This window comes from Sinocyclocheilus grahami, unplaced genomic scaffold (genome assembly GCF_001515645.1).
Source record: "Sinocyclocheilus grahami isolate Dianchi unplaced genomic scaffold, SAMN03320097.WGS_v1.1 scaffold30.1, whole genome shotgun sequence".
Classification (NCBI taxonomy): Eukaryota; Metazoa; Chordata; class Actinopteri; order Cypriniformes; family Cyprinidae; genus Sinocyclocheilus; species Sinocyclocheilus grahami.
This window is the reverse complement of record NW_015505209.1, coordinates 1,679,847-1,700,852: the sequence shown is the minus strand read 5'-3', so window position 1 is coordinate 1,700,852 and position 21,006 is coordinate 1,679,847. Positions and strand designations below refer to the sequence as shown.

Below are 21,006 nucleotides of genomic sequence, written 5' to 3'. Positions count from 1 at the left end.
GACACGTAAACATGCCAAACAATGGATTCTGGCAGGTCAAAGTGCACAGTCACAAAAGATTTGCCCCCATGTATTTATTAATAGCATTCTGCTGCCCTCAATGAAGTCTGTTGATAGAAGACACACTGTATCCTTGCTGTCCACTTCACAAAAGGGACGTCTTCTATATCGCCTGCATCCTTGCAGCATTATGAAAGAGAGCGAGGGGTACTTTGACGAAACAAGGCCAGGAATAAGATGTCACATGACACACTTAAAGCAATGGATTTTCTTGCTTTATGCATTAATACTATGGCAGCCTTAAACTATAAATCTAGGAGCAAAGTTCCATCTTTGCATTTCCTAGTAGTTTCATTTGGTTTCTTTATGCCTGTCTAAATTGTAGGATGTCAAAGGAGGAATTTCTGAAGAAGCAGAAGTGAATTTATAGGAGATGTCAAAATTCAATTTACAGTCCTTATAATTAGAGCTTAGAGCTTTCAAAATATGATTATAAACTCGTTATGCAGTATGTTAAAAGGCTGCTGCGATTTGGCATTTTTCATTTGGAAAGACTTGTTGCCTTTAATAATCCCCACGTAGATCAACATTCACCAAAATAATGAAACCTCACATTTTCAGCTCATTTCGGAGGCACTTTTCCCTTTCTCTGTCTATTTACAGAACCCATTACCTCTGCAGTCATTTCAACATAATTTTGACTCTAAATGGCCATTTAGTTCGAATGCAAATCACTATTATTTGAATCTCTAATTTCCCCCTCTAAAAAAAGTCAAACAATAAGACAGCAGCTTATTTGCAGGTTGTCTTTGTGTACATGCCATATGGATCCAGGGGTTAGTCCTGATGTGGCTCAAAATCTTTCTATGGACAATCACAATACATTGACAATACATATTCCATACAATAAAACATACAAAATTAATTAATTAATTAACTTAAATAAAAAAAATTAATTATAAACAATATATAAAAATAAAGAAAATATTAAAATACAAAATTAAATACAACATACAATACAATAAATTTTTTTAAGTATTACTATTAAAGGCACACACAATTTAAATGTACTGTGTGTATTTTACATTTTGTATTTTTATATTTTCTTTTTTAATAATTGTGTATTTTATATTTTAAATTATGTACAAATATCATCACAGTACACTGACAAAGACAATACATACACAGTTAAACAGAATATAACATAATATTAAAATATAAAAATACTACATAATCAAAAATTACAGGCTAGGTAATTAAATATATAATTTAAATATATATATTTATTTATGTACTTTTGTACTGGGTATGCACTGTCAAATATTTTTTACTGTTATGTACGGTCTTATTATAACACACACACACATATATACATATATATATATATATACACATACACATACAGTGGTGTGAAAAAGTGTTGGCCCCCTTCCCATTTTTTTATTTTTTGTGCTAGTGAAATTTAACTCAGCTTTCTAAAATAATGGGGTTACTTGCAGTTCTTTCATGATTTAACAGGAGGGGGCAATTAATTTTTCACGTAGGGCCATGTAGGTTTGGACAGCTTTTTTCCCTTAATAAATGAAATCATCATTTAAAAACTGCATTTTGTATTTACTTGCATTATCTTTGTGTAATCTTTTAAGTGTGACAAATATGCAAAAAAATAAAAAAACAGGAAGGGGGCAAAAACCTTTTCACACCACTGTATGTATATATATATATATATATATATATATATATATATATATATATACACACACACATACATATATTTGTTAGAGATGCACCGATTGTAATTTTCGTGGCCGATTCCGATTTTTTTTTGTACATGTGACCTGCCGATACCTATTTTTGCCGATTCCGAGTTTCTTTCTAAAATCTATAATTGACAGCATATACAAACAAAAATCTGGTTTTTGAATGTAAAAAAATAAATAAATAAATAAATAATATATATATATATATTTTTTCCTAATATATTTCAAATATGTAAAATATATTAAAATAAAAGACAGAAAGAAATACCGTAGTGTTTGTAAAGCCCCGTTCACACCAAGAACGATAATTATAAAGTATAAAATAACGATAAAGATATAGTTCTAAAAATTGTTTTCAATATGAAAGAATGGCAGAGTCCACACCACAGCTATAACGATAAAGGCACAGAGAAACGATATCGTTGGAATCACTTTGAGCGATTTTTTCCAGCTGATGAACAATACAAACATTGACAGCTAATCAGAATCCATCCTGCTATAAAGAGCTCAAGAATTCAAAGCGGTAGACGCGCGTGCGCTTAGAATAAACAGACGATATCGTTAGCTGGTGTGGACGCTAACATCGTTATCTTTCTAGTTATCATGCTTGGTGTGAACGGGTCTTAAGACTGATGATACACGGGGCAACTTTTTGAGCAATGTTGCCGTCAGAGGGCAACCAGATGAGACACAGGGCCCACGACCAATTTAAAGTATTCAGATAGAACTTTGTTACCCATTCTCAATGGGAAAGTGCCCAAGCAACAATGCTCAAAAAGTTGCCCCATCTTAGTTTTTCATTATCAAATCAATCAAGAATAACAGGAAGTCCACATAGAGACGCCCTGTCAAGTCACTCCCTGTGACTTCCTGTGTGACATGAAATAAACAGGGTAAAAACAAAAACAAATTATATAATGATATAATAATGAATTCAAGAACAAGTTCGTGGAAATAAGGTCGTGAAATCTCATTCCCTATGGCAAAATATTTCTCAAGTTTGCACACTTGATAGGGCAAAGGCATTGTGCACTTCATTCGCATGGCTGTCAGCAACTGACATAAAAGTCGTAAGTGTCATAGCACCCCTTTAAATAATCATATCACCATCACAGAGTGAGTGGATGGAGACGGGGGACATGCAAGGACAATGGTACTGATAATGAGGCACTTTAAATAATATATTTCCAGATGTAATAACGCGTGACTGTGTTAGAATGTGCCGTACCAGTTTCTCCTCTGAGGATCTTCTCCAGAGCCACACCTTTCTCCTCCAGAGCTCTCTGCTTCTCCTCAACTTCCTCCAGCTGTCTTTGGATTACCTGCCAATTACAATATACCTTGAGTAACTGGAATATATCTAATTCATAGGAATATTTCTAAAGTAGATATACTTTGCGGTCAATTTACAGGTAAACTTCCCTCTAAAAATGTCCTCAAAAATGCTATTAATGATATTAATGACATTTAAAAACTATAGCAATCTATGGCTCATATGTCTGTATGTCTTACCTGAGCCCGGTGAAGTCTTTTAAGCTGATCTCTCTTGGTTTGTTGGACGGCTGTTTTCTGCTGTGAGGTGCCACTGTGAGTCTTTATAGCAAATAGTAAACAAAAAAGTGAGTTTAAATTAGGGATCTGTGCTTGAATATGTAGAATATTTGAACAAATTGTTGGAATAGCATTAGCGGTGTTTCGTTAAGAGACGTGGGGGAGCTTTTACCCTTTGTGAATCTGGTTCCTGTTCCTCTTCACTAGATGAGTTGGACTCCTGTTGTTGTTGCTGAGCAGACGCTGTGGATACAAACCCAAAACAATAATGTATCATTTAAATAGCAAAATGTTTATTATTAAGGGATTTATCAGTAAATACGAAAAACAAACCAATAAAAACCCAATATGGGCTGTCAATAATGATAATAATAACAACAACAACAACAATAATGTCAATTTTTATTTTAGCTCAAGGCTTCTTTAATTATTTAGGGATTTCCTGTATGAGTTAGTATCAAAATAAGTAAATAAATACAGATAATAAGAATTAAAATAATACAAATAATAAATTAACAATAATAATAATAATCATTATCATTATTATAACAAAATGTTAATTATTAGTTAACTGTAGGTCAAGGCACATAAAAAAATTATAAGCAAGCAAGTAAATAAATATTGGCTAATAATTAAAGAAGAAGACTATGACATTATTTTAGGTGAAGGCACATTTAAAAAAAAAATCTGATTTATATAAATATAAAATACAGTAAACTACAAAACAAATATCAGTTGATAAAGATAAAACATTTTTTTTTTAATTAATCACTTATACTGGCCTAAAAATACAGTAACAGTGCCATGAAAAGAGGTGTATTGTAAATAATAAAAAAAACTTATGCTGATTATGAACATAAATGTACATGAACCAGCTCATCAGAACAGATCCATTATTAGAAATGACATTAACCTGTATCACTATGCCATCAAAACATTGTGCAGCAAACAATGTGGTATGTATATGACGTTTTTTTAGAAATGTTTTGATACATCTCAAGATTAAAGTGGCATGTCCCACAGTTACCTGAATATTGCATGCAGGGAATATAATGAAAGCCACTGGGAGATTATATTGCATTATATAAGAGATAACAGTGCTGCATGTAATAACAATGAAGTTAACACAACCAGCAGGGTTTTGTGCACATGTGTACGTCATGCAAACGTCGCACTGCATCAAAACTTTAATCACCAAACTTATATCGTGTCATACATTTACACGATTAAGAAGTGAAATTATGTTCAGACGAATGAATGTGTTGCTGCACCTGTTAAATACTCTGTGCTTTTATTTTTCTCTAGCATTTTTATTAAGTGATTTTAAACTGCAGATGAGTGTCAAAGGTCACTTTAACCTGCAATTACCTTTGCTTCTGAACCTGGAAAGAATAGTCAAGATGTCCTTCTGGTTGTCTCCTTTCCTCTGATCTGCTCCTTCGTTCCTCTTAATGCGCAGAGAGGAGAAGAAATTGAGTTTTCTGGGCGGTAAAGAGGCCATGTCATCTTTTGTGCCCTTGTGGGTCTTGGAGCTGAGAGCCACCTGCTCCATTAACGTGGTGAGCTCACTTCCTGTCCTCACTCTGGATTGACTGTCATCGGTAGATGTGTTGCTGTGTTCCTCATCCCGGGTGCTCTGAATGCTGCTGCCAAACAAGCCACTGAGGTTGAAGGAGCCCTCAGACAACGGCCTGGCTTTCAGAGGTCTGTTTCTCCTGAGAACCACAGGGTTGTTTCCTTTGCTGGTGGAGAAGGACTTCCGGAGACTGTTGGCCCACTGTTGGAAGCCAAGGAGCGGAGGAGTGGGTTCAGGTTGAGGACGGCTTGGTTTTGGTGGAGCTTCTGGTTCTGGTTGATTGTTCGGAGGACTCGTTGAGGTTCTGTCCCATTGTTCTTCTCCAGAATTCAAGGGCTTTCCAGGAGCGGCCAAGTCCCAGTTGAGCAGCTTCTCCTTTTCAGATAAAGACAGCGTGAGCTTCTTCTTGGGGCTGAGGGAGTTCGCCTCTGAGGGATCGGCTGTGATGACAGGCTCTGGAGAGGAAGTGTTTGGTTTTGGGGATTCGGGACGAAAATGTGTGCGATATAGAGGGATTTTTGGGATCTCTTCAATGGGTGTTGACTTCTTGTCCTCCGTTAGGGGGCAGCCAGACTCTATAGTCGATGTTGCAGCCTTTGTTGGGGATAGCTGTTTGAGAAAAGACAAGATCTTTAACAGCTCATGGATACAGCAATTGAAGAACTGTTAACAGAATGAACAAATTAAATACTATTTTGATTATTTGGACCAAGAAACCTCCTAAGCAGCATTTGTAGAACAGCTGGAGTCAATAACTGATCATTTGAGGTTAGACAATGATGTTACACAGATTGACAGACAAAAAAAAGTAAATCAGTTTACAGATTCATGGATCTCCTCAAACTCTGAGTCTCCATCTTCCTCTGCGAGGGCTTCAGTTTTATCGTCTGGTTTTCCACGGTGAAATTTCTTAATCAGGACGAGGGGCAGAGCTGAGTGAGGAAATTATGTCACAAAGGGCTTTGATAAGTGATCTAATGAATTAATAATAAATAAAAAAAATAAAAAAAAATAGAAAATAAACATTAATAATAATTATATGATTGAACAAATAATACATCAATAACCTTTTCAATTTAGAAACTAAATAAATAGTGAAATTCAGTATTCACTCTGGTTAGTTTCACTTGGAATTATAATATCATATTGGCCAAGTTATACTTGCAAGGAGTCTGACATGGTGAACGATGGCTAAATTGTGCTAATAACTACAATAAGGATCTGGAATTAACTGTAGGCAAAACAATTACATTTTGCTGAAGAAAACTGAAATGTTTGCCTGTACTAATCGCTTTTGTATGATCTCAAACAATAGCTGTGAAACACACCAGCAGCGCCCTCTGGTGAAGAGGGAGGATATGACCAGCACCCAACAAAAGACACATAGTAGTCTGCCTCTGAATTTTAATGTATATAATGTATAGCCTTTGGAAAAGTTGCTTTAGAGTTTTGCTTTCACTGCAAAATATCAGGACACTGAGCTCTAATAATAAAGCACATGTGCTCCGGCGACCAAAAGCTGCATTAGCTTTTATAAATAAATCATATATGACGCTTGATATTAATCCAGTCAGGATTAACAAATGAATTCAGATTAGTTACGTGTGGCAACTAACATCACAGACACTCCAATAAGCAAGGCTGAATCATTCAGCATGTTCAGTTGAGACACAGAGAGACTCATTATTTTGAGCTCATCATCAACCTTGAGCAGTTAAACAACTTCGGCCTGCATAGAAACTCAACCTAGAATTAAGATCGTGGCTGACAACACAGGCTCAATTGGAAGGAAAAACACTTCTGCTGTCTTTGAAGGTTTCCATGTTGTTGGTTTTATTCGTGGGAGACTGAATGATACTTACTGGATCGGATTTTCTTCCTCCAGAGGTTGTTTTTGTTGGTAATTTCACCTTTGGTTGTGGAGCGTTTCACTGCTGAAAAGAGGAAATCAGAGTGAACACTTAAAGTGACATTGATAATTTAAGAGCATTTTATTTCAATATACAGTACATCATTTATGGTTTCACCTTGGAATGTGTTTTCAGCCAATAGCCAATAAAGACAAGCGAAGCAACAAATCCAACAGCTGTTGACTGACAAGCTACATGTGACCGAACAAAATGTTCAGCCCGCTCGAGACACGTCCATAGGCCAAAAATAATATACAGTCAATGGGAAAGTCTGGCTTTGACTGCCACTCCTTAACCTCATTCAAAAAAAAGCAGATGAAAATCCAAGCAGGAAACTCTGAGATGAACTACAAATCAATCCACTAATTAATAGTGCAAAAGTGTCATTTTTGGACATTTAAACCCTCCTTGTATAAAAGGGACGTGCCCTTCTTTTTTCTTTATGTGACCTGAAAAGTGTCCAAATACATTTAGGGGCCATTGTAAAAGACAAAAATACGAGATCCTGTGACATTGTAAAACTATGAGGGAAACATAAGGTTTGACTGACCTTTCTGCAGTTGAGATTCAGGACACACAGTTGCAAGATCTGCAGGATCTGGCTTTTTAGATGAATCCTTGACTTCACTACTCCAAAATATGCAAAAGAAAGTATTAGACCGGATCTTTGTAGCTTTCACACTTACTTATTAGTTATTTAATAGTATGTATTAAAACAGTACAGTAATAATAATAAATACAAGTTATTATTCATTATTAAATGTTAAAGAAATGTTCACTCTAGACCAGGGTTCCTCAAATCTTACCCTGGAGGTCCAATGCGCTGCAGAGTTTAGCTCCAACCCTGATCAAACTCGGCTACCTGTGATTTTCTAATGATCCTGAAGACACTGATTAGCTTGCTCAGGTGTGTTTGATTAGGGTTAGAGCTAAACTCTGCAGGAAAGTGGATCTCGTGGGCCAGATTTGAGGATCCCTGCTCTAGACAATGTAGAAATAATGAACTAACACCGTATCTCTCGCTCATATGGCCCAATAACACTTGTGGAGTCTAAAATGTCGACACAGGTAGACATTTTGTAGCTCCTTGCCATGGTAAATGAAAAGTTTCATTTTTAGACTAAAAGTTTCGGTACTTGTCTTTCAGTTCGGTATGTGCACCGAACAAATACCGCATTGTTTTAACCACTGCACGAGTGGAACTTCAATGGAAACTTCCAGTTTTATATATTGTTACTTTTGATAAGAAAGACAAATTATGTGCTTTTTTTTTTTCTTCAGGAAATTCAAACAATACCATTTTGACGCCCTTTGACTTTGATGTAGCGCGACGGATCACTGTATAAATGCCTCAGTTCAAACAGCGCAGAGCGCGATCATCCTTTCCTCTTTACTAATAGTTTTAATGTGAAATAAACAAATGAACATCTCATGCCTCGTGTAATGTCTCAACCAATGTTTCAATCACGGAAAGATGTCAAAAAACAGCTTGTATCAAAATGTCACGTAACATTTCATTTACCTCAGGCAAGTCATCATCAGTGTCCACAGCTCGTTATTAGTTCGCTATAAATGAAGTCTAGAGAAGAGCTTTTCGTGAAATATTAGACTATATACTCATATTTTACTTTTTTTATTATTATTTGTAATTATTTAATGTACGTTTAAATAAATCTTTTATAGCCTATCACAGCCACTGTGTAAATGAATAGATTTCAACAACAAATAGAAATTTTATCATTTAGAAGTTAATTTAAAAACTGCATTATGTGCAATTTACATGTCTGCATTTACATGTCTACATACATTCAAGTTGAGTGTTGATTATTATATTTAAAAATAAATAGTAGGCTAATTAAATTTAAGTTTGGGCTTTGTTGTTAATTGCAATCTTATAGTAATGTAAAAGGTCTCGCTATAGTTTAGAGCATAAGCTGAATTTTTCAAGAAAGTGCAAATTGTTTAATTTAAATAATATATATATATATACACAGGTGCATCTCAATAAATTAGAATGTCGTGGAAAAGTTCATTTATTTCAGTAATTCAACTCAAATTGTGAAACTCGTGTATTAAATAAATTCAATGCACACAGACTGAAGGAGTTTAAGTCTTTGGTTCTTTTAATTGTGATGATTTTGGCTCACATTTAACAAAAACCCACCAATCTCAACAAATTAGAATATGGTGACATGCCAATCAGCTAATCAACTCAAAACACCTGCAAAGGTTTCCTGAGCCTTCAAAATGGTCTCATATATATATATATATATATATACACACCATACCGAACCGTGACGTCAAAACCAAGGTATGTACGAACCGTCATGTTTGTGTTCCATTACACCCCTATTAGACATTTAAAGTGAATATTGTAAACCAACCTCATATTTATGACCTCCGTTGAGTCTGAGAGGGCCTGCACCTCTGCACTCTCAGCTGGAGCACTGGGCTTCGACAAACCCTTCGGGTCATTCTGAGATCTGGAGTCTGATTCAGCTCCTGTGGGGTCCACGCACACATATGACAGACTGAATTTATAAACCAAACACTGCTATCATGCTCTCCATGTTCAGAAATGATTACGTACCTTAATGTATGTATTTCACCTGCACAACAACAACTAATAATAATAACAACAAACTGTTTTGTTTGTTACATTATTATTATTATTATTCCACATATCCCTGAAGAGGAACTTTAACTAATTTATAAAATGTTTCATGGCAGTTTTTAGTTGATCACTTTAATTAAATGGTTTGTAAAAGCTGAATTCCTGTTTGAATGACAGTATAAGGTCATTGACAGCTTTTATAAGATGACAGTATGTCTGAACACTTGGCTATATATGAACCAATTTCTCATCTCTTTATTCATGTTAAACAGACATTATAACCTTGAGACACTCTCCATATGAATGTCTGTTTTTATTAGTGTTTTTCAATAGTCTCTATCCCTCACTATTTAGCTCTTTCCCTTTAGCACACTCTATGATAGTCATTCATGTATATGTATACTGTAGTCAATACTGCGTTTTTTGTATGTCAAATGAGTTAAAGACATAGCACAAAGTCTTCAAAGATGTTTCTAAAAGGGATTTTTATCCATTCTTATTTAAGCCTGTACATCTTGCACACAAAAAAACCCCCAAAATTATTTGTGAGTTTTCTTCTTTATATTTTGCCTACACAAAGCAGCAAAATTAATTAATTGAAATATGGATATGAATAAATTCAATTGAACCCTTATGTTCTCTTTGGGGTGTGAGAGACCCCAAGGCCATTTTAATAGCTTGATTTAAATTTATATATATATATATATATATACACACACACACACATACATACATATACATACATACACATATACACACACACACAGGGTAAAATAAGTACTGAACACGTCACCATTTTTCTCAGTAAATATATTTCTAAAGGTGCTGTTGACATGAAATGTTCACCAGATGTCGGTAACAACCCAAGTAATCCATACATACAAAGAAAGCAAAACAAATAAGTTCAGAAATTAAGTTCTGTGTAATAAAGTGGAATGACACAGGGAAAAAAGTATTGAACACATGAAGAAAGGGAGGTGCAAAAAGGCATGGAAAGCCAAGACACCAGCAGAAATCTATCAGTAATTAGAAAGCAATACTGCCCCTTGTCAGTGGATATTAATATTAGTTGGTTCAGTCCCAGCTGATGGCCTATAAAAAGGTGTCTCGTGACCAACTTGTCATATACAAGAAACATTTCATGATGGGTAAAAGCAAAGAGCTCTCTAAAGACCTTCGCAACCCTATTGTTGCAAAACATACTGATGGCATTGGTTACAGAAGGATTTCTATACTTCTGAATGTTCCAGTGAGCACTGTTGGGGCCATACTCCGGAAGTGAAAAGAACAATTTCACCATAAACCGGCCACAACCAGGTGCTCCTCGCAAGATTTCTGACAGAGTGAAAATAATTATCAGAAGAGTTGTCCAAGAGCCAAGGATCACTTGTGGGGAGCTTCAGAAAGACCTGGAATTAGTAGGTACAATTGTTTCAAAGAAAGCAATAAGTAATGCACTCAACCGCCGTGGCCTGAATGCACGCTTACTTAGGACCATGTGATATTTCAGTTTTTCTTTTTTAATAAATCTGCAAAAATGTCAACAATTCTGTGTTTTTCTGTCAATATGGGGTGCTGTGTGTACATTAATGATGAAAAAAAATTAACTTCAATGATTTTAGCAAATGGCTGCAATATAACAAAGAGAGAAAAATTTAAGGGGGTCTGAATACTTTCCGTACCCACTGTATGTATATATGTATATATATGTATATATATATACACATACATATATATATATATATATAAAAACAAATAATGTATAATTGAAATTATTATTCTGTATCATTTGAGTTCAAAATAGAAGGCAGTGCAATCACCTACAAAAAGCAGATAAAAGGACAGGATAGAAAAGACCCAAAAGAACCAAGTTCAGGAATTCAGACAATGTAAAATGGGTCTGATGTATGTTCTAAAACTATTGATTAAAAATGGCTTGTTGCAGTTCCAATGCTTTTAAAAAATGGGATGTGAAGTTAAAAAGTGTGAAAAGTGAAAAAACTAAAAAGGGGGAGGATTATGTTTGGGAATCGTGGGTGTGATACATCTGGTACAGGGTTATTTTTTAGGCCTATACTTAATTGTGATAGTTGGGTTAAATTTCTTCTTATTAGCTTGGCAGTTGCATTGATGAATACAAATACATCTTTGCTGAGGGTTACACAGGAAGCTCACTGAATCGGCAGACAAAAAGGCAGAAACAAACTTTTAGAGTTAAAAATGAATTTATTTTATGCGTACAGGCTTTAAATATATTATAAATTAGGAGAAACAGTCTTTTATTGTGAAATATACAAAGAAATAGTAAGCTAAAATGTACAAAAACCAATCCTTAAAGGACTTGAAAAATTGTGCAAAACTAAGTCTTCTTATAGGATGACCTCAGTTTGTTTTTAGGAAAAGGAACAAGAGTGCGCTCTTACATGGGATTGGGATAGTAAAGCAGCCTCTGCAACAGAGAGGACAAACACGGAGAGAAACAAGAAGGGAGGTTACTTTACAGGATGCTGTGTACTAGAAAAACGAGTGCATTTAAAAAGCATGCTGGGATAGTCAAGCGTACAAGGGCACTTCTGTTAGTACATTAGCTCTGGTACAAACAAACACAATGCCAACTTTCGGTGAAGGACAGCGATGTTTGGGATATCTAATAAGAAATGTTCATACATTAGACCCATGCTGCATTCACAATAGTGTGGTTAATATTATAGTTAAGGGAGCCAGTGCAAAGCGAAACAACCTGATCACCTGACCTATGCAGGCCAATCGCGTTCCTGCTCTCACGGTTCAGCCAATCAGAGGTTGGAGCATTGGAAACTTGAAACAGACTATGTATGATGTAGAAAAGGATGCAATATGAAGAGAAAGAAGGAAATTGAGAGAGAAATAGCACTAAAATCAAGGGTGAATTTTCCAGAACTATAATTATGCATGTTCAGTACACTTAAACACTGACAAAACAGTGCAAGAAAAACAAAAATACACTTTTAAAGCTTTACACCACACATTTAGTGGAATGTTTGAATACTGATTGATTAAACAATTGGAGGTACAGTACCCTATTCACGGTGATACCGAGGGACATTTCCTCCACTTTTACATTAGAAATCAATGCAGAATATGATGCATTTGTCCAACAAAGACTATTTGCATCACATCACAAAGAAGAAAAAAAAAATTTTGGGGTTATAAGCTACATCTAGATTCCCCAAAAGGCCGTAAACTAAGAAAAAGTTAACATTTTAACAACAACAACAACAAGAGAGATAAAGCATATCATATTTCCTCATCAACAAAGTCGTCAAAATGCATTTTAATACTGTTTGGCATTTCCATTGCACATTGAACAAGGGGAGATGCAAACCTTAACGTCGCAGTCACATTAACCGGCAGTTTCAGGCAGTTAGGATAAAGCGGCACAATCCTTCTCAGTAAAGTGCTCTTAGTTTATCAGCTTTGGATCTTACATTTTCAATCAAAGAAATATTTACGAACACTGAAGGTTTCTTAAACCCTGTAGGGCCATAGTTGTTCTTAAAGGAACAGTTCACCCAAAATTACAATTCTTTCATCATTTACTCGCTCTCATGTCATTCCAAACCTGTCTGACATACTTTCATGTGCAGAACACAAAATAACATACTTTGATGAATGTTGATGATACAAAAAATAACATTGGACCCCATTGACTTTCATTGTATGTACACACTTTTCTTTAATTAAAATATCTTCTTTTGTGTTTCGTTGAAGAAAGTCAGTCATACAGGTTTGGAATGACATGAGGGTGAGTAAAAAAAAAAAAAATTTTAAAAAAAGACAATTGTCTTTTTGGGGTGTACTGTCTCTTTAAGAAGATTAAAATTCAGCATCTCACTCAAATTACGTAACCCTGTCAAAAGTACAGAGAAATAACTAATATTATAAGCAATAAACTAAGGATTTCAGTTTAAGGGACTAGCCCAGTCTACAGAGTTTAAGAAGCCCCTTCCCTCGTCAGTCCAGCGGTACCGAGGACCCTTTAAGGCAGCTGGAGCCCCCGGTACGGCTCGACTGACTCCATCATGCTCACTGGGGAGGGAGCGATGGCCTCTCGGCTCATCTGGCCTGTCATCTCATGCAGCACGTATATGAAGGGCACACCCAGACTCAGTAGCTCATAAAGGAATACATAGTCCTCCTGGCGCTCTCTGAGGTGTAGCCCTATGGCCCGAGCTGCCTTATACATCCAGCGGGCAAGCTGGCGGGGCGTACCGAACAGTGTGCGGCCCACGTGCAGTGGCCAGTGCAGATGTTTCCTAATAAGGGAAGTCAGGGTACCTGAGGACGGGCCGTGGAGGCCGTCGGTGGCCGTGTAATCAGAACTAGCGCTGGACGAGGGTCTGCCAACTCCGTTGATCTGTAATAATAATGTAAATAAAACAGAAGAGGATGGTAACATTTACACTACACTAAAACAGTTACTTCTAATGTATATTTCAAATGTGCATAGGATACGGCAAGTAGACTGCACCAGACAAACAATGTATATATTAGTGATGATAATAATAAATAACAACAACAACAAATATTACTAATAACTAATAATTATAAATAAATAATAAAAAGAAAACGACTAATAATAATAATAATAATAATAATAATAAACTAATCTAGATGATTACTATTATTGTTGTTATTACTATTATTAGTTATAGATATTACTATTATCAACAATAATACATGACTGAATAATAAATTATTCTGAAAAGGTAACAAAATCTACATTATCTTGATTATTAATAATAATTATACTAATTAAAAACACCACCACCGATAACTAATAATTATATTTCTAATAACTAATAATTGATTATATTTCTAATAACTAATAATTATATACTATTATAAATAATAAAAAATAGCTTTTATAATTAAGCGTATAATAATGATTACTATTATAATTGTTATTACTATTATTATAGTAATAATAACAAAAATAATACTACTAATAACTGATAATTATAAATTAATAATAGTAGAAAACATGACTAAGAATAAGAATAATGAACAGATCTAGATTATCTAGATTATTACTATTATTATTAATGTTATAACTATTATTAGTTATAGGTATAAATAATAATACATGGAATAATAAAAATTATTCTGAAAAGTTATCATTATTATTATCAAAATCTACATTATCTTGATTATTAATAATAACTATAATTAAAAACACAACACCACCACCTATAACTAATGATGGTCACGTTTGGACTTTGTTTTCAGTTTGCTTTGTTTTGCCCCGTCTACAATTTGTCTGCATTGTTATTAAATTACAAATACATTTCAAATAAATTGTGCATCAGATGTAAATAAAAATTATTTAAATAACTGATTTAAATCATTATTGGTCTATTGCAGCATTCTGCTGTCAAATATTTTTGTATAACCAATTCTAAACTGTATAACTGACTGATTTATTGGTTGACCACATTTAATAAAATTTATCAACATTACCTCTCCTCTTCGATGCCTACTGCTGATTTTTCTCTGAGAAAAGTGCAGCTTGCAGTAAAAAGTGCCTGCAAGAAAACAACACAATAAATAATTTACTCAATTCAATACTACATACTACATGTAGCAGTCCAATGAATAAAAATGGCATTATAAACAATTTCACTCTAACAAACCTTGGTTGGAGTCGAAGGCATGACCACCCAGCCGCAGCGTGCAGCTGCAGATGTTACAGCGGAAACACTCTCTGTGGAAGAAGTATCCCTCTGCACTGAGCCGCTCCATTATGTACACGCGCTTCTTACAGAAGTGACAGGTGTCGCTGCCGCCCAGACCCAGAGGAAACTCCTTCCGCATGCTAGTCTGAAACACAACATCATCCATTCAATAGTGGGAAGGGATAAAAGATCAAACAAAATTTTGCTGTTACAACATTGTTCTAATACACTGCAATGAGATCAGACACAGGTTATTCATGGATAAATAAATATATACAAAAATTCTAAAACATTAAACAAATTATTAAATAAAATAATTTAATAATATAAAAATAAACTAAATAATTAAAAAAAATGTTTTAATTTGAAGGTTGCATGGCATGGCAAGTATTTTGTATATTTACTAGCACATTGATCAGCTGTTTTAGTGAGAAAATTACCAGCTTGAAACCACAGTGAAATATCACAATTTTAAGTTTGCAGGTCAGTGAAATCAAACAATATGAAAAGGGAACAATATTTAGTTAATCGGTCAATATATCAATAAACCAATGAATCAATGCTTAAGCCAAAGCATGAAGCATTGTCCTGAAAAATAAGGCAAAAAGCTTTGATTAGCCAGATACTAGAATATATATTACCGCCCCTGCACTTCTTCTGGCCTCTGTCTGTGGACAAAGACTCTCTTAATTACAGAAAATGTCACAAAGTTGTGGCCATCAGCAAAAGAACATGCAGTTTTGCACTTCTTTCCGCTTTCTACAGATCACAAGATTTGAAGACACCAGTTTACAAAAGAAAACAACTGAGAAATAAAAGAAAACCTTATGACATTGGCCTACATCCTGATGCTGTAACTTTGCAATACAGACTAAATCATTGTTGGGAAAATAAAAAGACTTCTGATTCACATAAACGAGAACATCAGTGCTCCTCTTAAAGGGGTCATATGACTTTGCTAAAAAGAACATTATGTTGTGTATTTGGTGTAATGCAATGTTTATGTGGTTTAAGATAAAAAAAAAAAACTATTTTTTTTTATTTAGTACATTACCAAAAAGTAAGGGGAGGAACACTATTAAAGGGGTCATATGATGTTGCTAAAAAGAACATTATGTTGTGTATTTGGTGTAATGCAATGTTTATGTGGTTTAAGATAAAAAAAAAAAACACTATTTTGTTGTATTTAGTACATTATTGTTTCTCCTCTATGCCCCGCCTTTCTGAAACGTGTCGATTTTTACAAAGCTCATCGTTCTGAAAAGCGAGGTGTGCTGTGATTGGCCAGCTATCAAGTGCATTGTGATTGGCCAAATACCTCAAGCGTATGACGGAAATGTTACGCCCTTACCATATTGTAATGCCTTGTCCCGGCCGGAGCGACGAGACAAAAACATTCAAACCCATTATAAACTAGGCATTTGTTGCATCCAGTGGGAACATAATTACGGATTATAATGACTTATACTGTCTTTTTACGCGTTGCGTATCGCGCCATGTAAACGTACAACCATGTCTGCATTTGTGATCGGAGAAACAACAAACAACAAGCCCTAACTCTACACTGCTCAAAACTTGCATTTGAATCATCAGTGGCTAATTCTTTAAATATAAAAAACATACTTACAGGCTGTGAGTCAGAAGCGTCAGACTGTCCTTGCAAAGTTGGAACTGCCCCACTTTATAGAAACTCCCTTTGTGCACAGACGCATTGTAGGCTAACGTTATTCTGCAGGTTCAGGCAACAGTCCTCCGTAAAATGTGCTGGACACATCTGAATATTTGGGTTGAACAGTGTTCTGGAACAGTGTTGTAAATACAACTTAACCACTGATTTCTAGTTGTGTCCTCTTTTGGAAGACCAAACAAAGTAGTTTTGCTTTCACAACGAAACACACAGCGTCTCCACGACATGGTGGCGGGCTGGCGGCTACAATACTACTACAGCGAGAGTAGTAAAAGTTACGCCTTCTTTCTTTACGTGAACATTTGTGTGGTGTTATGCAAATCTTCCCACACTGTGACGTAGACATGTGGGGGCATGTTTAAACGAGGCATTTTAGGAGGGTGTGGACAAGTCTTAACTTTTATAAAGAATATCTTTTTGGGTTTGAGACTTTAGTCTTTGCAACTTTACAGATCTTATCTATGCACGAACAGCTTGTAACACTCCAAAAAGAAAGGAAAATTTGAAATGGCATCATATGACCCCATTAAAACTTCAGAGGATTCTGTAGTTTCAAGAAACAACCTTATCTCCTAAACATCATCTTGTCCCAGGACAGAAGCTGCTTACCAGTGAGAGGGTGAAGGGATTGTTAGGTCTGTGATCGGTCTCGTATAAGATGGCCAGAGTAGCTGCTTTAACACCAATAGCAGAAGAAACCTTTCCCACTGTTCTCTGACAATCAGCAGTGAAGAAATGAAGGGGGAAAAGGAGAATAGAAAGAAAACAACGCAAATCAGGAAAAATAAAAAATGTGGTAGATATTCAAACCATAGTGGAAAGTGATAGAGATGTGAAAGTGTGAAAAAGCGAAGACTTTTTAATCAAATGTAAATTAAAATGTACAATATTTAAATGCATTCTTTTTTTTCCATGAAAGTTCTCCATGAAAGTTTTTTTGTAAGAAACTATGCCCTATTTCTATACCCCCATTTAATAGATTTCTATCTATGAATAAGGAATACTACTATATAGAAATATGATTAGTTTTACCACCATCTTATTTCTTCATGCTACAGGGACTTAAAGGGATAGTTCACCCAAAAATTTAAATTTGATGTTTATCTGATGCGCTAACTGTCCTGAGCATGTTCACAACATGCAATGAGTGACGTGATGAGTACGTGCTCTGGCATAGTAGACGCATGAGCGGAAGCGATCTGTCGCGTGTATACGTCACTCATTGGATGTTGTGAACGAGCTCAGGACAGTTGGACATTGCGGTGGATCAGAGGTAAAAAAAACAATATAAATACTGTTCAGTTTCTTGCACAGACCGATCATTTCGTGTCTGAAGAACTCAATGTATCGTCACGAGCCGCAGGGTTTAATTTGGTTTTGTCTGTGTATGTTTTTTTTTTACTCTCAAAGCCATGGAGCCTATTGACTGCCATTATATGACTGACAGACTGCAACAGTTTGAGTTAAAAATCTTCGTTTGTGTTCTACTGAAGAAACAAAGTCACCTACATCTTGGATGCCCTGGGGGTAAGCAGCTAAACATCAAATTTTCATTTTTGGGTGAACTATCCCTTTAAGAAAAAGCAACATTTCCTAAAGTATTGTAATCTCTCAGCAAACTACTACATAAAAACGACGATTGTGTTCTTTCATGCATTCAATGTGTAACAAATGTGATGCTCCTTCAAAGGAGCGATGTGCTCATTTTATAACGTATATCGTGCAAGAAATGCGTGACCGTTTTTACACTGGCCCTAGTTAGAAACCAATTAATTTTCGGAATTGTACAAAATAAGAAGGAAAACATAACTGCTTTATCAATGGCAAAACATCAAAATGTTTGACATGCAAGGTGTTGGTCAGTTTATTAGCAGCTTGAATACCTGTTTGGAGGGGTCAAGGCACTCTACACGTCTGATTTCAGAGCAATCTGTGTGTTTATCGTGCTTCAGCTGTGTTTCTGAATCTTCACTGCACTACAACCAATGGGAAAATGCCTTTCAATATTAAATTACTCACAGATTCTGATGTATTCTGTAATGTGACTCGAACCACAGTCTGTGCAGATATAGTTCAGAGGGTTTATGTAGTCTAAAACAAGAGAGCTCCTCTAATTACTATTATCAATATAATCACAATGTTTTACCTGCTGGTGTTGGACTGAAGGAACAGGAGACAGACGACAGGAAAGAGTAGAGGATTCTGGGATAGCGTGAAATGAGAAGGCTTTAGAAGGAGAGGAGGAAACAGCAGCAGAGCTTTCATCTGCCTGTGTGAGGAGAGCAGGAAGATGTAGAAAAAGGAAACATTAAAAAAAGAAAGAAATCACAATTCAAAGATTATACAGAAACTGAACACTTAAAATGACAGAGGGGGAGGACAGAAATAAAAGAATAATGAAAAAATAATAAATTACCACTACTACTAGTAATAAATGATTTATTATTATTATTATAGTAAAATACAGCATTATTTTAAATATTGTTATAATTAATAAATAAAACACTACTACTACAAATATAATATTAAACATGAATCAGTTATTATAAATATAATACAAATACAATTATAATAACATTAGTGTTTTAATAATTAAGAACATTTAAATTCAAATTATTTAAAATATATATTTTATTAAAAATGTTAATTAAATGTTAATAATTGTTTATTTAAAACTAATACAAATTTAAATATTAAATTATTGCATTTTAATTTTAATATTATAACATTTGTATGAATCATTTATTATTGTGAGTGGAGCTGATATTGAAACATTAATACAGTTTATATGAAATATTGTTGTAAAGAAATTAAATGAGTACTACTACTAAACAATACAATTATAATAATATTAGTGTTCTGATCATATTTAATAATATTCTAATTGAATCACTTTTAAAAATCAGTTATGAATATTATACAATAATCATAATTTCTTCTGCCTCAGTTGTTGTGTTCAATAATTATATAAGTCAGGATGAAAAAGAAAAGGACACTGTAAATAAAGCATGAAGAAAGACACCGGAGACCACCGGATGCTGGCACATTTAAGTTCTTTCAAGGGGAAATCCCTCATGAGGTCAAGTAAGGACAAAAACCAAAACGCAACACAGCACATGTTAAAACACACTAAACATGCTCATGCCTTTATCACCAGCAAGGTGGACTATTGTAATGGTCTCCTCACCGGCCTTCCCAAGAAGACTATTAGACAGCTGCAGCTCATCCAGAACGCTGCTGCCAGGATTCTGACAAGAACCAGAAAATCTGAGCATATCACACCAGTCCTCAGGTCCTTACACTGGCTTCCAGTTATATTTAGGATTGATTTTAAAGTACTTTTACAGAGCTGGATGATGACATCACTGAATTGAATGATGAACGGTCTTTAACTGAAAAATGAGTGTTTACTATTGTCATTTTGCATTATTGACACTATTTTCCTAATTAATGCTGTTCAGTTGCTTTGTCACAATCTGTATTGTTAAAAGCGCTATATAAATAAAGGTGACTTGACTTTTACTCGTTTATAAATCACTCAACGGCCTAGAACCTAAATACATTGCAGATATGCTCACTGAATATAAACCTAACAGACCACTCAGATCATTAGGATCGAGTCAGTTAGAAATACCAAGGGTTCACACAAAACAAGGGGAGTCCGCTTTTAGCTTTTATGCCGCAGCTGGAACCAGCTTCCAGAAGAGATCAGATGTGCTAAAACATTAGCCACATTTAAATCTAGACTCAAAACTCATCTGTTTAGCTGTGCATTTATTGAATGAGCACTGTGTGACATCCGAACTGATTGCACTGTATTTTATGTATAATCATTTCCTATTTTTAACTATTTTAAATTCATTTTAAATCAATTTTTAAATCATTTTCCAAAGTTTTTAAATTCCTTGTTTTATTGTTGTGATTTTTTTATGTAAAGCACTTTGAATTACCATCGTGTATGAAATGTGCTATATACAGTGGGTACGGAAAGTATTCAGACCCCCTTAAATTTTTCACTCTTTGTTATATTGCAGCCATTTGCTAAAATCATTTAAGTTAATAAGGTTTAATTTAACCTTTAAATTAAGGTTTTTTTCCTCATTAATGTACACACAGCACCCCATATGGACAGAAAAACACAGAATTGTTGACATTTTTGCAGATTTATATGGCAGAGGATCCCCAAATCCAGGT

General features: G+C 34.9%; 1 protein-coding gene across 7 annotated transcripts in view; it reads right to left on the bottom strand.

Moving 5' to 3' along the window:
* Nucleotides 1-21,006, bottom strand: part of mical2b (microtubule associated monooxygenase, calponin and LIM domain containing 2b) — a 64,813-nt gene that overhangs the window by 3,592 nt on the left and 40,215 nt on the right. For 4 of the 7 annotated variants that reach the window (XM_016258881.1, XM_016258894.1, XM_016258901.1 and 1 more), the window contains 14 exons: nucleotides 18,959-19,081; nucleotides 18,696-18,788; nucleotides 17,422-17,526; nucleotides 15,084-15,270; nucleotides 14,911-14,975; nucleotides 13,729-13,807; nucleotides 9,182-9,299; nucleotides 7,348-7,424; nucleotides 6,750-6,821; nucleotides 5,710-5,819; nucleotides 4,680-5,496; nucleotides 3,484-3,554; nucleotides 3,273-3,353; nucleotides 2,989-3,082 (listed from right to left, as the gene is read on the bottom strand). In XM_016258881.1, the coding sequence (XP_016114367.1) occupies nucleotides 2,989-3,082; nucleotides 3,273-3,353; nucleotides 3,484-3,554; nucleotides 4,680-5,496; nucleotides 5,710-5,819; nucleotides 6,750-6,821; nucleotides 7,348-7,424; nucleotides 9,182-9,299; nucleotides 13,729-13,807; nucleotides 14,911-14,975; nucleotides 15,084-15,270; nucleotides 17,422-17,526; nucleotides 18,696-18,788; nucleotides 18,959-19,081 (2,092 nt within the window). The remainder of the gene's footprint in view (nucleotides 1-2,988; nucleotides 3,083-3,272; nucleotides 3,354-3,483; nucleotides 3,555-4,679; nucleotides 5,497-5,709; nucleotides 5,820-6,749; nucleotides 6,822-7,347; nucleotides 7,425-9,181; nucleotides 9,300-13,728; nucleotides 13,808-14,910; nucleotides 14,976-15,083; nucleotides 15,271-17,421; nucleotides 17,527-18,695; nucleotides 18,789-18,958; nucleotides 19,082-21,006) is intronic. The other 3 variants (XM_016258884.1, XM_016258889.1, XM_016258914.1) reach the window with 3 other exon arrangements.